The 18315-nt window shown below is 34.9% G+C and overlaps 1 protein-coding gene across 1 annotated transcript in view; it reads left to right on the top strand.

Annotated features, from left to right (window-relative positions):
* LOC107726181 (adhesion G protein-coupled receptor L3-like) overlaps positions 1 to 17951 on the top strand; it is a 44495-nt gene extending 26544 nt beyond the window's left edge. Inside the window, exons 6-7 of the mRNA XM_016535701.1 lie at positions 7214 to 7252; positions 17802 to 17951. Coding sequence (XP_016391187.1) covers positions 7214 to 7252; positions 17802 to 17951 — 189 coding nt within the window. The remainder of the gene's footprint in view (positions 1 to 7213; positions 7253 to 17801) is intronic.
* Positions 17952 to 18315: the final 364 nt, after the last annotated feature.

Here is an 18315-nt window from a genome sequence, read left to right as displayed (position 1 = left end):
ATATATATATATATTGGTATTGGAGACGTTAACAGAGAAGATAACAGTATTGGAGACTATAACTAAGACGATAACGATTATAGAGACGATAACGATACTGGAGACAATAACAGAGACTATAACGGTATTGGAGATAATAACAAAGACGATACCGGTTTCAGGAGACGATAACAGAGAAATTGACGATGTCATGTAAATGAACGGCTGAAGTGATTAAAAAGTTTTCAGTTTTTACATGCACTAGCTCTTCTGACATCTTTATTAGCCTCTTTATTATCGTAATTCATGAGAACAAGCAAAACGATTTCTATGCATTTGTTTGTAAACCTATTCTTACATGAATGGTTAAAATGAATTTAATTAAACACAGCAGTTTATGTAAGAATCATTTAACACAAAAGTGCATGAGAGTCTTGACTAACGCTTACATGTTTTCAGATAGTTTGATGCTAGCATGTTTCTAAGCTAATGGTATGCGACCCTAGTCAAATATTGCATAAAATTGTCCCTTTTAATCAATAGTTTATGGGATATAATGAAAATCCATGTGTATTCCGGGATGACCAGCTGAAGTATAGCTAACATAGCAGGATATCCTTAAAAACTTCCCACTAAGAATGTCTTTCAAAGACTCAATGCCATGAATATCACAAACGTCTTCAAATACAGTGAGTTTTTCTTCCTCACAAATGTTCAATGTATCAACCTGCTAACTTTGAAATTGTGTCCAGGTGGACTGACAAAACTTGACATTGAATAAAATTATTAAAGTCAGCCAATCCGGTTGGAGCGTGTGAATTATATGTAATTTTTATGTTCAATACGTAATCTGAACTGCAGTGGACACATGATGCATGAATCTGGTCTAGACCAGTTTATATGTGACAAGTCTGTGGTTTGGAACAGCTAATCGGTATTTATTATTAAGGCTGTAAAGAAATGAAACTTATTCTAATTACATAATGTGCTGATTAATAAATCGAATTAATTGCAAATTAATCTCACATCAGTCTGAGAATATGCCCCCCCCCCACCCCCCCAAAAAAAAGATCACTTGAAGTCATTATTGTGTTAGATGAGAAAAGCATTGGTAGACATTATAACTTGAAACTAAAAAACTAAACTAAACTAAAAGTGAAACTAAAAGTGCCAGTAGGTGGCGGTCTTTATGAATGAGTCACTAAATCATTGACTCACTTGATTTATTTAAACAGCTGATTCAGTCAGAAATTAAGCAATTGACTGTCTTTATGAATAAGTCACTGAGTCATTGGCTCACTCGATTCGTTCAGTCGACTGATTCATTCAGAAACAAAGCAAGTGTGACTGTCTTTATGAATAAGTCACTGAGTCATTGGCTCACTCGATTCGGTCAGTCGACTGATTCAGTCAGAAACTAAGCAAGTGTGACTGTCTTTATGAATAAGTCACTGAATCATTGGCTCACTCGATTCGTTCAGTCGACTGATTCAGTCAGAAACGAAGCAAAGTTTGACTGTCTTCATGAATGAGTCATTTAATTTTTTGGCTCATTCGATTCGTCCAAACAGCTGATTCATTCAGAAACGAAGCAAGTGTGAGTGTCTTTATGAATAAGTCACTGAGTCATTGGTTCACTCGATTCGTTCAGTCGACTGATTCAGTCAGAAACGCAGCAAGTGTGACTGTCTTTATGAATGAGTCATTGAATAATTCACCCACTCGATTTGTTCAAAACAACGCATTCATTTAGTAAAAAAAATAAAAAATTGGTGCTTTGCTCTGAGACCTGGAACTGCTCTGCTGTGGCTTTGTTTGGAACTATTTTCGTTGGCGGAATTACACAAAAATAGACAATACTGTGTGACACAATATTAACTTCATGTTAATTGAACTATCAAATCAATATCACATTTGCAATCATACAGATATTCGGGAAAAACAGCACTCATACTCATGTGATATTGCTGAACTAAATCATATGATGTAAATATAAGACAAAAACTCATACAGGGGCATTTTCTGCCCTCATATCTTGAATTTCAGGGCATATAACTGCATTCTCATAGGCTATATCATACAGTCAGTCGTCCTGCATCATGTTCATCAGTAAGTGCATCAGTGTAAGACGATGGACAGGTCTGGGTGGGACGGGTTTTTCCGTAATTAAACACACCATATTAGTGTATTAAATCGACTACTTCTTCTTATTATGTTTGACTTCACCAGCAGAGAAACGGACGGGAAGCGTGAGGCAGATAAAGCGTGCTCTTTGATGCAGTCGGTATGGAGAGCAGTGGGTGTTTTTTTAATGATGTCCGTGTTTGTCAGGATGAATGATCCCCTGTGTTTCTCCCCGCAGTCAGCCGTCTGTTTAAAAATAGGTTTGACTTGGGCGAAGAGAAACTCTCGCCGTCCTGAGGCTCCTATCGCTCTGAGGACATTATGCGGCGTGAATAATCGCCAGCGTTATTAAAGTTTCCGCGGAGTTAAAGAGCTTCGCTCTGACGCTGTTTTCTCCAGACCTGCGTGTAGTTTGTCTTCAGACACACAGAGAACAAAGCCCTTTCATTCAGACGTTGTGTGTGTATTAATATTACACACAGGGTCCAAAATTAACAATACAATACAAGAAACCCAGTGCCAGTAAAACCTGGCTTTGGAGAGTAAATGAAATAGTTGGTCAATAACTTTGTTAGGAACTGCAACATTTAGGCTGTTGATTAATTCATTGAGGTAGTATTTATATACTATAATAGTGTATTTATTAACATTTGAATTAGCTTTCATGTTTATCTTTTCAGTATTTATTTAAATGTCTTAGTAATTTTGTTATGTGCTTAAACTATTTTATTTTAGCTTCATTTCCATTTTTAGTTTTCCATTTTTCAATGTGATAGCTTCATTTCTTTTCTTTAAACCTTCTTGTTTGTTGGTTTTTGATCCAAACCTTTTCATAAAAATAATGTTTTTGTTTTTTTTGCATTTGGTGATCTTAAAGTTTTCATTTTGGACCCTGGATGTTATTAATTGACTTAATCAGCAAAGCATGCAATTGGTTAAAATGTAAGGATTTTAAGGATGATTCATTCAAATACCAAGATTATTTATTGATCTGTTTGTTTTCCAAACATCTAATAAACCATTTAATAAAAAGCAAATTTTCATTATCGGTCAGTATAAATATTGTAAAATATAAAATTTTTCTCAATTCATTCATTGACAAAAGTAAATTGATTGTTTCTTTGTTTTTTTTGCCAGTTTTAATTTTAGATGATAGATGTTATTAATTTACTTCATCAGCAAATCATGCAATTACAATTTGACAATCTAAACATAATATATTTTAAGTCAAATTTCAAACTGCACAACTGTATGTATATGTATTTATTTATTTATTTTTATTTTATTCATTTAATTTTATTTTATTGATTCAAGCCATTTAATAAACCATTCAATAACAATCCAAAGTCCAGTTTTATTGCTGCTCAAAAAATGCTCTCAATTCATCCACTATTAGCAAGTAAATGCTGGATCCTGACAACACACACACATTCACAGCACTGCTTCTGGTTTCTGTGGAGTAATATGTTCCTAATTAAAATGTATGTGTTCAGCAGTCACTTTCATCCAAGGCTTACACTGCGTTCAAAGTAAACATGTATCAGTTTAATCAAACCCATCATCTAAGTTCTTCTTGTGACTGTCACTGTACTGTCTGAGCTCAAAATTAATTAACTTGGCTTTTAAGAGTGTCATTTTTCAGATCGGGATGCCCGAGCGAGGAGCACAAACACCTGTTTCCATGCGTCTTCTGAGAAACTCACACTTCGTTTCCACCCACAATTCTGCAAACTTGACTTTACACTGCCGCTGCGATCAGCGCGCGTCACACTCACACTTTCTGACGAGGCCGTCACACTCTTCATGCTAATTAATCGAAGCGGTAATTTTAAACTCAATCTGCCTTTGAATTTCACAGCTGGTGATTCGAGCTTCAGATCACTGATGTAAAAGATGTCAGCTCTGTGTGAGGTGTCTACATCTTCAGCTCATCCTCTTGAGTGAGCGAAATATGCTACGTTAGGGTTCTTGTGCAAAACAGTGAACAAATAATGATCACGATACTCTAATAAAATGCATCGCACACACAAATATTAGGTGAAATTGTGGAGTTTTAATTGCATGCAACTGTTCTTATTTATCCTTTTCAGGATTTAAATGTGTTATTTTAGTATTATTTAAATACTATCATAGTGTTTATTAATATTATGAAGTAAACGTTTTAGTAATTTCTTTGTATGATTTTGTCTTTTTTAATTTCCTATTTAGCGATAATTTATTTTTTATTTCAGTTTAAGTTTTAGTAATTTTAATACTTCAACTTCAACTTATTTCATTTAGTTGTGTTAGGCAAAAATTCAAAGTTTTTAGTTTTAAGTTTTGATTACATGCGATGCAACTATCTTATTGATCTTTCGTTGTGTTATTTTAGTATTATTTATATACTATTAAAGTATGAATTAATTTCTTGAAATAGCTTATTTAAGTTTATTACTTATTATTATATGTTGTGTTTTAATTTTCTACTTCAGCCTAAAATGATTTATTTAATTTAGTTGCTATGGCAACATTTCTCATTTTCATTTAAGTTTTAATTGCATGCAACTATTCATTACATGCAAATTACATTTTCAGTGTTGAATCAATGATGTTTTAGTATTATTTTAGAATATATTATAATATATTATTTATATAGTATTATAATGTGTATTTTACTTTTATACTTTCATTTTTTAGTTTGAGTAATTAGTTTAGTTTATTTATTTCAGTTTGTTGCTAAAGCAACATTACTACTTTTTGCTTACATCTAATAGTTCTGCATCTAATATTTTTATTTGATTTCATTTAATCTTCATTTCAGTTACTGTAAACATATTTTCATTGTTTTATTTTCCGCTAACAGTAGCAACACTGATTGAAATGACACATAACTGCATTTATAATCATTGTCTATGATCAAAATAGCAAATCGTTGACTCTTTATTTGGTTGTAATGCAAAAATTAATCATGTTATTTCCAAAATGCTAGCTGGACGTCACTCATTCGTTTCCCAAAGCATCATGATATACAGTCAGCAACATGAGTGAAATATATTGTGTCGGTGGTGAATAATGAATATATTTTTTGGAAATCCAAGCCAAATAAAATATTTTATGCACTAGTTCAAAAGTTTGGGGCCAGTAAAGAAGTCTCTTCTGCTCACCAGGGCTGCATTTATTTGATCAAAAATGCAATAAAAATAGCAAAATTGTAAAATATTATTGCAATTTCAAACAGCTGTTTTCTATGTGAATATCTGTTAAAATGTAATTTATTTCTGTGTTCAAAGCTGAATTTTTTCATTCAGTCTTTAGTGATCTTCAGAAATCATTCTAATATGCTGATTTGCTGCTCAACAAACAGTTCTGATTATTATCAATGATGAAAACAGTTGTGCTGCACAATATTTTTGAGGAAATTGGGACACATTTTATTTTTCAGGATTCACAGATGAATAGAAAGGTCAAAAGAACAGCATGTATTTGAAATAGAAATCGTGTGCAACTTTATAAATGTCTTTACTGTCACTTTTGATCAATTTAATGCATCCTTGATAAATAAAATTATGAATTCTTTGCCAAAAAAAAAAATATATTTTTTTATTTTCTTCCTTTCTTATGTAATTTCTTTCTTTCAGAGCCTGAAAGCAAAGCAAACGAGAAAATGATAGAAACATAAGAAATGACAAAATAACAGCAGAAACAATAAAACAGCAACACTGTCATAACCAGACGTGATACAACCAGATTCTGTCCACATCACATGTTACGCGGTTATAAAACCAATCACAAGTCACAGCCGGTACATAATCAAATTCATAAAAATAATAGTTTTAGAATTATTCAAAACTCATGCAGTGTTTGTCCGGGAAAACACTTGAGCTCCGTTTGAACGTTCTCGTTTCCTTTTCCATTTATTTTCAAACTCTGAGTTAAATGATCCATCGTATCTTTCATCATGGCCATTAAAGCCACACAAAATATTATTCAAACTCAAATGAAACCTTTTCTGATGTTATTGAAACTCAATCAGCACCTGATCTGTCAGCTGTGAAGTTATAGAAGTAGAAACCATTAGAACTATGACCACTGAACGACTCTGAAATGCCACTCTCAGAGAAAAAAAAAAAAGCTGTCACAGGGACGCCACCTTTTCAAAAGGTACAAAAATGTACCATTAAAATACAAATATTTACACTGGAGGTACTAAGATGCACTCTTGAGAGTGTATGGAAGTAATTTGGTGCCAATTATAACCAACCACTGATCCAACAAACCATATGAAGGCATTTTCTGTATTGATTTTTACCTGTATTTTGACTTATGAATTGCATTTTGTTGTTGAATTTACCATATGTGACACTGGACCACAAAACCAGTCATAAGAGTCAATTTTTCGAATTTGAGATTTATACATCATCTGAAAGCTGAATAAATCTTAACTCTTAACATTAATCATCTATTTGAAAATCTGGAATCTGAGGATGCAAAAAAATCCAAATATTGAGAAAATCATCTTTAAAGTTGTCCAGATGAAGTTCTTAGCAATGCATATTACTAATCAAAAATTAAGTTTTGATATATTTACTGTAGGAAATTTACAAAATATCTTCATGGAACATGATCTTTACTTAATATCCTAATGATTTTTGGCATAAAAGAAAAATCGATAATTTTGACCCATACAATGTATTGTTGGCTATTGCTACAAATATACCCCAGCGACTTAAGACTGCTTTTGTGCTCCAGGGTCACATATGTCCTTCCAGTTCCTTTCTACTGAATTTCTCTTTCAGCGATCGTCTCTCTTTTGAGCAGGGCCAAATTCGTGCCAAACTGGATTCATCTTTTCCTCTGGGTTCAGTAGGATGTGATTTATGTGCTTCCAAAGGCTCTTTCACACCAGACACCAATGCGGTTTTCAATGGAAACTATGGATTCCTGTGGAGCTCTTCACAACATTCGCTTTGTAGATTCAACAGATTCTGTGCAATAATTAAATAAAAGTTGAAATAATACAGATACAGCATTAGCCTTGCACCAACTACGCTTCGTTGTGTTCGACTGTGAAAGACCTTGAGACTGTGGTATTTTCTGCTTGATACTAAAGTGCTTCTCTTTGGGTTTTCAGCTGCAGAAAAGGGAGCGCTCGTGTCGATATTTCGTCCAGGTATTTTCCTCTTTATATTTGCACCGCTTTCATCCTCACGTCGCATGCTTTTCTCTTCATTCGCACCCCAGCTCATGTTCCTTGTGTTTTTGTGAGGTCCTGTTGTTGTCATTTGAGGCCTTGACCAAATGTAACCTCCACCTTTGCAAATAACTCCCATAATAATCCACTCGCTCTTAAACGCTTGCATGAGCGAACGCAGCCTACGATCACGGGAACACGCTTGTGAAAAGAAGTGCACTTAAGCATGCTTTTAGTGCAGAAATTATATACTTAAGTGTGAACTGTTAATTGCAATTAAATTAAAATGTATTATAGTTTCGGTTTATATTAAAAATGCAATTAGTTCAACTTTAAAGTGTTTTTGACCTACTGAAGTAGGACTTGACTACAGCTGTACAAGTAATTTCATAATTACTTCTATTGTCTTTTGAAATATGGTTAAAGTACTGCTGAATGTACTGACACGCATTTATGGTAAGCTAAAATATGCTTTGATATAATTTCTGTTGAAACTTGTGTGTCATGCATTTAAGTCTAGTTGCAATTTAGTAGATGTAGGCCCGGTTTCACAAACGGGGCTTAGCTTAAGCCAGGACTAGGCCTTAGTCAAATTAAGATATTTAAGCGACTAAGAAAACATTACAAGTACATCTCGACACAGAACAATGACACCGATATATTTTAAGATATGTCAGAGCAAGATATTTTCAGTTGAGACAGCTCAAACATGTATTTTAGTCTGGGACTAGCTTAAGCCTTGTCTGTGAAACCGGGGGTTAAAATATATTGACTTTAAATATAATATTGTATAACACACTACAGTTAAAATGATAATTAAGTACTTTCCATGTGCTTTAGTATGTTAGTCATCACATCAAAATAAGGTGTGTATTTCTTTAAAACGCAATGATTTAACAATGATTTACTTTTTTTTGACATGCTTACAAAATGCACTTTTTAAGTGCACTTAAGTGTGTTCAGAAACAGTCATAAAAATGTCTCTCTTTAAGTGACTTAAGTGGCCTTTTATTTCATTAATATTATATTTTCAGCAAGTGCAGTTTATTAAAAATACACTTTTTTAAGATTTGAAGTACACTACAAGTGTACACATCACTACAGTTAAGCGCACTTATTTTTCACAAGGGCAAATGAAATTATCGGTCAGCTACTAATTGTATTATTAGGTAATGATCGATTTTTGTTCTTGGCCTCATTATTACCCGTGACTGTGTTTTTGCATCAACGAGAGCAGCTGTGCTTATTATCTTTTGAATAAACCGGTTTTAGGTCACGTTTGTAAGCTATAGGTTAGAATGAATTCAGTGTTGTTCAGAAATGCAGGCTTGAGAAGCACAGCTGCTCTCAGATCAGCAGTCGCCTGCAGCTCTTTGCTTGAGCTCTGTCAGGTCATGTGACCGCCAGCCTTCCCAGCATGCACTTGACGATTGTTGAGCGACAGCTGTTTTGACAGAGGTCAGAGGTCAAGTAGACTTGATGAAGTGCGTGTTGGATGTGACGTGTGTTAGTTGAGATGTCCGAGATCATGAGTGTTGCTGAAGACGCTGCATCTGTTTGACTTGTAATGCGTTTTCAGACGAGAGCTTATAGTGTGAATCCAAATCTGTCTGGTTGGCTTCAATTCACTTGAACTGAACCTTTGATATGGCCTCAATACAGAACGTAACTTGCGTACATGATGGTGTAACATGTATAGGTGACTTATAGAGTTAGCAGGCTACGTCACTCTGTGAAGATTATTTCCAGATCTACTCCGTGTGTATGATTTAGTTTGAACCAGTGTTATTTTAATATTATTTACATGATTTTATAGTTTTTGAAATAGGTTTTATTTGTATATTTTCAGGTTTCTTTTTAATTTTAGGTTCATTTTTAGTTCTGTTGTTGTGTGCCATTTCTATTAGTTTTTGTTCTTTTTAAATATTACGATTTAGGCTTGTTTGTTTATTATTTATTTATTTATTTGTTTGTTTATTTTTTCAGTTTAAGTTTTTTTTCTTTTACTAATAATATTAGTAAATAGAAATTTTAGTTCATTTATTTAAAATGAAAATTTATTTTAAATATTTATTTAAAAATGTAAAATCTTGTATTAGTTTTAGTTAGCGATAATAACACTGGTTTGAACTTGTGTTCACTTGAATTCAGTTTATGAAGTCATAATCGAATAAATAAATAAAATATAAATCCACATCTGTATACTAAAGGATATAAGAAATAAATTAAGAAATTAATACTTCTATTCTGCGAGGATGCATTATATTGATAAAAAAAAAGACAGTAAAGACATTTATAATGTTACAAAACATGTCCATTTTAAATAGAGGCATCAAAGAAAATTGAAAATAAATTTTTAAAGAAAGCATTTATTCTGAAAAATAAAGTTTGATAATATATACAGTATATATGTATGTGTTCAAGAATGAATTAAACTGATCAAAAGTGACAGTAAAGACAGAATGTTACAAAAGATTTATATTTCAAATAAATGCTGTTGTTTTGAACATTCTATTCTTCAAAGAATCCTGAAAAATGTATCACAGTTTACGTAATAATCAGAAATGTTTCTTGAGCAGCAAATCAGAATGATTTCTGAAGATCATGTGACACTGAAGACTGGCGTAATGATGCTGAAAATACAGCTTTGATCACAGAAATAAATTACAGTTGAACATATATTCACATAAAAAAAACGTATTTTAAATCATAATAATATTTCACAGTTTTTACTGTGTTTTTAATCAAATAGATGCAGCCTCGGTGAGCAGAAGAGACTTCTTTCAAAAACATTACCAGCAGTGTATATGTATCATAAAATCCAGATTCAAAGCTTTTTAACAATTAATGACAAATTTGTCAATTTTCAGTGAATTGAACTCAAGTTTTGTTCAAGCGAGCATGACAACATCGCATAAGTGCTAGCTCTTTCTTTGTACGTGTTATGTTTGTCAGAAAACGCCTCACACACAGCGATGAGAAAAGCTTTGGTCTGTTATTCCTGATGCTAAGGATGTGATGTGCAACAGTCGCTGTGGACGGGAAGAGCAGTGCATTGCCACTGAGAGCCGAGAAGCGCAGAGAGTTTGATTATTTTTGTTTCGTGCTCCAGCGCAGAGTTTGACTTATTAATAACAGTGATGGATCGATACCCGACCTGATCCCGCGTTAAGAATAGATTCCTAGCGCTGTGTTCAGAAACCAAAGCTCGGGTACAGAGTGTGTTTTTCTGAGGAGAAATAGGTTTGATGTTGAAACTATTGATGCCCTTTCACGATCAATAAACGGCCCGCAACAAACTGAGCCGCTGTTGTTCTGAAGGAAAGAGATGTTCATGCGTTTGGAGAGCTGCGGCCCGTCTGGATGAAAATTACAGGGTTATTCTGTATATTTCTCAGTCTGTATGCCCACTGAAGCCTTCCTTTCCAGTTTACACAAAAGGTTATTATTGAGAACACGGGGGATATTATTATATAAAACAATGAAGAGAACAGATTGATTAATTTCTTCGTCACTGTTAAACGTGGTATTGTATGCTGCCAAACATTGTTGATAAGTCTATAAAAGCATCTGCTGAATGCATAGATATAAATGTGTTTATACACTTCTAATATGCAAATAGCATCTGTTTTCTGTTGCGCTTAAATAGCTGCTCAAGTGGAAATTGCAATCATGACCAAATGATGTTGTTCTAAACCCATAGGACTTTCTTTGATGCAAGGATTGCAAAAGGAGAGATTTTGAAGAATGTCCTTGCTGCTCTTTCCCCAAGCAATTGTATTGAGACCAAAGCTTCAAAAGGAGGCACCTTAAAAGCAGCATATGCAATTAGTCTATATGAAATTATATTTAATGTCTTCTGAAAGGATTTGACAGATTTGTCAGAGGAAACGTATTTTTTGCTGTGCTGAAAATCCTTTACCTAATTTGGTGTTCAAAAATGACCAGCCTTTTAGAAATCGCTTATCAATTTATTATGCTATATTATCACCGAATCTCGGATTCAATGTTTTTGTCAACTTGTTTTGTTTCAGTTAACACAGGCTTTGTGTTTCATTTTGGAACTGAAAAAAGTAAAAAAAAAAAAAATAAATAAATTGTGGATAATTTTGGCAATATTCGCTTTAAAACTGAGGTGCATAAAATCAGATCAGTGAGGCCTACGATCAATCAGTCTCAAAAACAAACACAAAACCTGTGCTAATTAAAAGAAAACAAACTGATAAAAGGATTGAATCAATGATTTGGTAATAATTCCGCATAATACAAAATTTATGAGCAATTTTTGTAGGTGAGTCATTTTTGATTGGGAACAACCCAAGTGGAACAAGGTGGGAAAAAAACGTTTAAAAAAGTACACAAATTATTATTTTTTATTATAATTTCTAGTCTAATGCAAAAAAAAAAAAAAATCAGGTCGAAAAGTTTTGAATAAAACATGAGTGTTAAATTGAACTGCGAAGACCAAATCATGTTGAACTCAAGTATTGAGTACTTAAGTATTGTAAAATACTGTTTTGGTGTTTTAATGATATTTTCCGGCGCTATTTTGGTATTTTTTGGAGATTGACATACAGACAGTCAATGTATGGAAAAGAGCTGCATAAATATTCTTCAAAATTGCTCTGTTTGAAAATGTATTGTAGGTATTTTTGTGCAAGGATTTCTTTGACTTATTTTTTATTTTTTGTTGCCAGTAAAGCACTTTGAATTGCCCATTGTGTTCAGTGTGTGTGCTATATAAAGAAACCCAGTCAGGCACTGCTGGCATTAATAAAGCCATTCCTTACTGTACCTTGTGGGAAAAGTGAATGTCAGTGTCAGTGAGAGCATGTGAACATGTGAAGCTCATGTAAGCGAAGCTAGACCTGACGGACTGAATTTACAATGTCTCTTTACAACTGTCTCATGAATAGACTGCTGACAACATGATTAAAGCTCGCATCAGCAATTAAATAATTAAAGCAGCATCAAAAGTATGCATCGATTCAGATGTGAGGCAAAAGATCATGTATGAACGTGCTTAAAATGCACACAATATATAGGATGCTTAGCTATAAATACATTGAAGTCATTTGGTTTCTGTAATTTAATGCATAATTATATTCTACAATATTAGCATTTGTGCTCAAATAAAGTGCTGTTTATCATTAGTCAGTTTTAGAAATTTGTGAACTTTTCTGACTGTGGAAGCTTCCGCCATGGAATAAAAAAATGGGAAATTACTTTTTTACAATCCTCAGAATTCTGAATTCATATCTTTGCAATTAATAACTCATAATTGCAATTATGTGAAAAAAAAAGTCAGAATTGAGAGAAAAAAAAAATCTTTTTTTTTTTTAAATAAGCTACTACATTTGAAAAAAATAGTAATTATATCTGAGAATATAATATTTTGCTTAATTGCAGAAAATGTGAAGTTAAACGAAGGCTTTAAAGGCCAAACAGAAGCATTTTCCAGGATGTTACTTCGATAGTGGGCGGGACTAATGTGCAAGCTGCAATCCCATTGGCTAGTGCTGCATTTTAATTTCAGCAAATCACTATAGGTGAATATGGCAGCATGGTTAATATTCATGAGCCCAACAACTTACTATTAGATATTAGTGAGCCTACCTGAGGGAATACATGAGCATAAAGATAAGTCGTTGATGATTATTGTAAGCTAATGTTGTTAAATAAAACATTTTTACGTTTGAATAACATTTAGTGTGTTCTCAATCTTGAAGCTCATTATTGTTAGTCTGTTGTTCACAGAAACTCTCAATGACTAATAATGTCTCAGCAAACCCAATATACACGGCTGCAACAATGTTTTAGTTCTACTTATTGAAGTTATGTTATAAAAAATGCTTGATTGACTGACATTTATTAAATATGATTGTATCTTCATGAGTAGCAATTTAAAACCACAGCCGTATTGTGAAGAGAGGCTGATGAGATGTAAAATTAATTCCCAAAATACGTTTTCAGATCCTTCATAAACGGCTGCATTAATAGATACATTAGTGACCATACAAATGCAAATGACTTGAGTTTACAGTTTGACGTTCACGGATGCGTTTAAACCCTTCGTCGACGCTCACGAGCGCAGCAGCACTTTTGAGTCTTGTTTTATGTGCTGCTGCTGTTCAGAATTATGAATTATTAACTGTTAAACAAACCGTTTAATGATGGTGAGATCTGCTTTGTGTGTTTATAGTTGCCTAAACACCGTCCTACTGTGAGAGTAAGAGCTCGTTCTCTATTTTACATCATGTTCAAGTAGCAATGCTAAGCAAATTTATACATAAATGTATACTAAACAAATATGTGGGTGGATTTTGATGTGAGAGACAACAGGAGATGCACTTTTTCACTGGATGAAGTGTTATTATGGATTATGGACTCATATTTTAGCCAGAAGCAACTGTTTAAAGTAAAAAAAAAAACATCTTAATGATGGATTTGTTTCAGCTTCTGTCTTCTCCAGATGTTAACTGATGGACTGGAGTGCTGTGGATTACTTGTGGATTATTGTGATGTTTTTATCAGCTGTTTGGACTCTCATTCTGACGGCACCCATTCACTGCAGAGCATCCATTGCTGAGACACTGATGCAATGCTACATTTCTACAAATCTGATGAAGAAACAAACTCATCTTGGATGGCCTGCGAATGAATAAATGCTCAGCAAATTTCTTTTTTTTTTTCCCTTTAAGGAAACAATATTTAGCCACAAATATGTGTTTTTGGAGCTTGTTTTCTTAATTTCTTTTACTAGCTAAGTAGATTTTAAATAGTTTGCTTATGTTTCTGTGTTTGGATGAAGCCAATTTCTCGTTTTCATTGTTTCTTGATTTTTTTTTAAATGCAGGCTGTGCAGTTGCTAGGATGTTAAGTTTAGACTAGTCAGTTTGATTGGTTTGAAATGTAGCAGCTCATTTCTCGTCAGTATGCAACTTGATTGACATTGTTTTGCTATCAGAGATTGGAGGTTAACCGGGCTGCTGCGGTTTGGCACGCGCCGGCTGGTTTCTGTCTGACGGGTCATTGTTGAATGGACTTTAATGGAGAATCAGTGTTTAACAGGATGTGATGTTTTAAAGATGAACACGACCTTCCTTGAGCCCAGTGTGATGATGCTGAATGAGAGACGGACACACAGACCATCTGCTGCTTTATCAGTGCTGTCTGTCTGCCAGGACCACACACACACACACACACACACAAACACACACACACACTCTGTAAAAAAGGGCATTACGGGTCGGTCTGGGATCTAAATGCACAACATTAAAGCTGGATAAAACAGAGAGCATGTATTAAAAGCACAATATGAATTTTCTACTGCTGTCAATCTGATTGGATACACACACACACGCACATGCATTTACTTCTTATTTTTTCTCGGTACGTCTTTGGAAAAGTGCAATATGAGTCGAGCCGGTGTCTATATGCACAGCATGAGAGCGCATGCAATATGTATTTTAAAATTAGAACTTGTATTAAAAACACAATATGGGTTTTCTGCCTTTAATAACTATCAGATTGATCAGCCACACACACACACACTCTCTCTCTCTCTCTCTCTCTCTCTCTCTCTCTCTCTCTCTCTCTCTCTCTCTCTCTCTCTCTCTCTCTCTCTCTCTCTCTCTCTCTCTCTCTCTCTCTCTCTCTCTCTCTCTCTCTCTCTCTCTCTCTCTCTCTCTCTCTCTCTCTCTCTCTCTCTCTCTCTCTCTCTCTCTCTCTCTCTCTCTCTCTCTCTCTCTCTCTCTCTCTCTCTCTCTCTCTCTCTCTCTCTCTCTCTCTCTCTCTCTCTCTCTCTCTCTCTCTCTCTCTCTCTCTCTCTCTCTCTCTCTCTCTCTCTCTCTCTCTCTCTCTCTCTCTCTCTCTCTCTCTCTCTCTCTCTCTCTCTCTCTCTCTCTCTCTCTCTCTCTCTCTCTCTCTCTCTCTCTCTCTCTCTCTCTCTCTCTCTCTCTCTCTCTCTCTCTCTCTCTCTCTCTCTCTCTCTCTCTCTCACTCTCTCTCTCACACAGACGAGTTGTAATGCAGTCTGGAAGTCATTCGTATGTATGAGAATGACCATCTAGACGAGTTAGAGCAGAATGTGAAACAGATATATTTCAGGAGTTGTTGGAGTTTCTGGATTCTTCTTCTTCTCTGCTGCTGTGTGAGATGATGATGATGATGATGATGATTCAGTCCTGTATGTCCGAGCTCACTGAACACTGTGCTGCTGAAAATGTGAGGGTGAAGCTGTCAGGAGAACTGTCAGAAGAGCGTATATACAGCCTGTTTTTAGAGCCGTTAAGATGTCTTGTGTTGTCATATTATTTTCGTGACACTGACACACTTTTCCACTGCTACAGTATGTGAAAAACACACTCTTGTAAGTGTAATATGAAAATATAATGGAAAGAAAATAAAATAATGAGCAGAATGTGCAAATTATTAATTAATTGATTAATAATAAAACATTATTATTATTATTATTATTATTATTATTATTATTAATAGTTGTGAATAGGTCTTGATGATCTGCATTAGGGAAATTGTATCTCTCTTTTGTTTTCTCTGTTTTTTTCTGCTTTAGTTATTCTCTATATTTAGCGGCTCATAAAGCAGACATTTCTATTTAAATCACCTCACGTGCATCGTGTCGGATCAAGCTCTCAGTTTTACATTTGTTTCTAATGTTCTGCTAATATGTTTACCTCCCGAATCCTTTAAACGGCTCATCTGCATCACAAATCTCCTCGCAATCCGTATGCATTCATCTCATCTGCATAGACACATAGAGCACTCGAAAATGAGACGTTTAAATTAAGTGTGAAGCTGCGATCAGCACCAAATGTTTTCTGTATGAATACGCTTTGTGTGATTGCTGATGATTCATGGAGAGAACTGGCTCTGAGCTCAGGCAGCCTGACCCGGGATCAGTGTTTAATCTGCTGGCGTTCCCGCCGGGCTTTGTGAGGATCTGAGGTCAGGTGCTGCTAAAGCTGCTCGAGGGAGGATCGAACCTGTGTAAGCCGAGAGACAGACCGGTTCAGTTCGGCCTGAGCCGGTTCAGAGCTGCCACGGATTACAGAGACATTTCAGAGCTCATACCCGCAGAGCAACAGTAGACAAGTGTGTGTGTGTGTGTGTGTGTGTGTGTGTGTGTGTAGTGTGTGTGTGTGTGGCTCAAACTCCTCCAAACCATCGAAACACACTTCAGTCTGTGGAATTATTTCAAGCAAGCAGCACTGTCATCAGTTACTCAAAGCTGTAACATTATCATTAAAAGTGTGCAAATATTATATAAATGTGTGCATTTATGATGCATAAAATGCTGGAATTTTAACCGAAGGCCTGCTTTTTTGTTTTTGTTTTTTCTTCATAAAATCTTCAAGATTAATATATAGTATTATACTAAACTTAAACAAAAAACGTCAAACAAATATAACTTAACTAATATAATATAATATAATATAATATAATATAATATATAAGAACACTTTATTAAAATAAATCTGAAATATCAATACAATCAATACAAATTATTAAAAATAATCAGTTAATTGCCAAGGTAGCTGTAACACCGCCTCTGCTAGGAAGACACAGTCACGATGAAGATTATATGAACAAATCCTTTTAGTGCTAATCCACAAGATGAAGAGGGTCTAACACACTGGGTAACATTCAACAATAACCGACAAACTGAGACTGAACAGACAGGAGCTTAAATGCACAGGCAAATGAAGATGATTAATAAGACACAGGTGACTCAAAAGACACGATCAAGGGGGAACAGAAACTAGGTCACGGAGCACATGAGGGAAGACAACATAACAAAAGGGTCCATAAGTGTGACAGCAGCATTTCACATTTTCATTAGTTAAGTTAAAGCACTAAAATATTATGTATATATAATGTGTATGTGTATATATATATATATATATATATATATATAGTGTGTGTGTGTGTATGTGTATGTATGCATGTATAGTATGTGAGCACATGAGGGAAGACAACATAACAAAAGGGTCCATAAGTGTGACAGCAGCATTTCACATTTTCATTAGTTAAGTTAAAGCACTAAAATATTATGTATATATAATGTGTATGTGTATATATATATATATATATATATATATATATAGTGTGTGTGTGTATGTGTATGTGTATGTATGCATGTATAGTATGTATGTATTTATTTATTCATTTATTCATCCATCCACCCATCCCCCAAATACTGAAAGGAAGTGGGTTTCAGTAGTTGTTGCCGTAGTATCAAAAGTGGAGAACCGTTAAGTTTTTCAGATTTTGGTACTGGGTTTTGGTATCATGACAGAATGAATTGGTTCTCACATTTTTGGCCGTCTGTTGCAACAAGGTGTGTTTAAAACTGCATAACTCTGACTGAGATTTAAGAGGTGCAGATTTTCAGTGAATAATGCCTAAAATTTAAGCATGAAGTTTCAACAAAACATCTTTTGTGTGCGGAAAGAGGCATACAGTGGAAAAAAGGCAGTTTTTGTGTCTGGTTGATCTGTTCTTTCAGCATCAGCGCTGTTTGACATCAGTCCAGCATGAATCCTCCGCCTGTACGTTTATCTTCTTGTTTCTCTTTCATACTCTATTGATCAGGATCCGCGGGGTCAGCACTGATCGGCGGTCTCTGCTGTTTCATCTCTTCCTCTTCAGTGTTTGAGTCTAACGTGAAGTTTGCCGGCTTTATGAGATCGCTGGCCGCACATGTTTAGGCTTGGGCTGATTAGCATTCCCGCGGTGCTTTTGGCCCGTAGCGTTTTAAATGTTTAATTGGCGGTGCTGCTGTTGAGTCGAGTGATGAGGTTTTGATGATGGAGGTTAAACATTATTAAAAGCTGAACGATCGGCCACAGTTGTAGATCTGTGTTTCTTACGCCGCTCACTGATCTCAACAACTTGATATCCAGCATCGCAGAAACCAGAGCCACGTGTTAAATGACTCTGAGTGAGTGAGTGTGTGTGTGTGTGTGTGTGTGTGTGAGTGAGTGAGTGAGTGAGTGTGTGTGTGTGTGTGTGTGTGTGTG

Source organism: Sinocyclocheilus rhinocerous, unplaced genomic scaffold (assembly GCF_001515625.1).
Source record: "Sinocyclocheilus rhinocerous isolate Xijiao unplaced genomic scaffold, SAMN03320098_v1.1 scaffold1898, whole genome shotgun sequence".
In the NCBI taxonomy this organism is placed as follows: domain Eukaryota; kingdom Metazoa; phylum Chordata; class Actinopteri; order Cypriniformes; family Cyprinidae; genus Sinocyclocheilus; species Sinocyclocheilus rhinocerous.
Note: the sequence above shows the minus strand (reverse complement) of the source record. Positions and strands in the feature narration are given on the sequence as shown.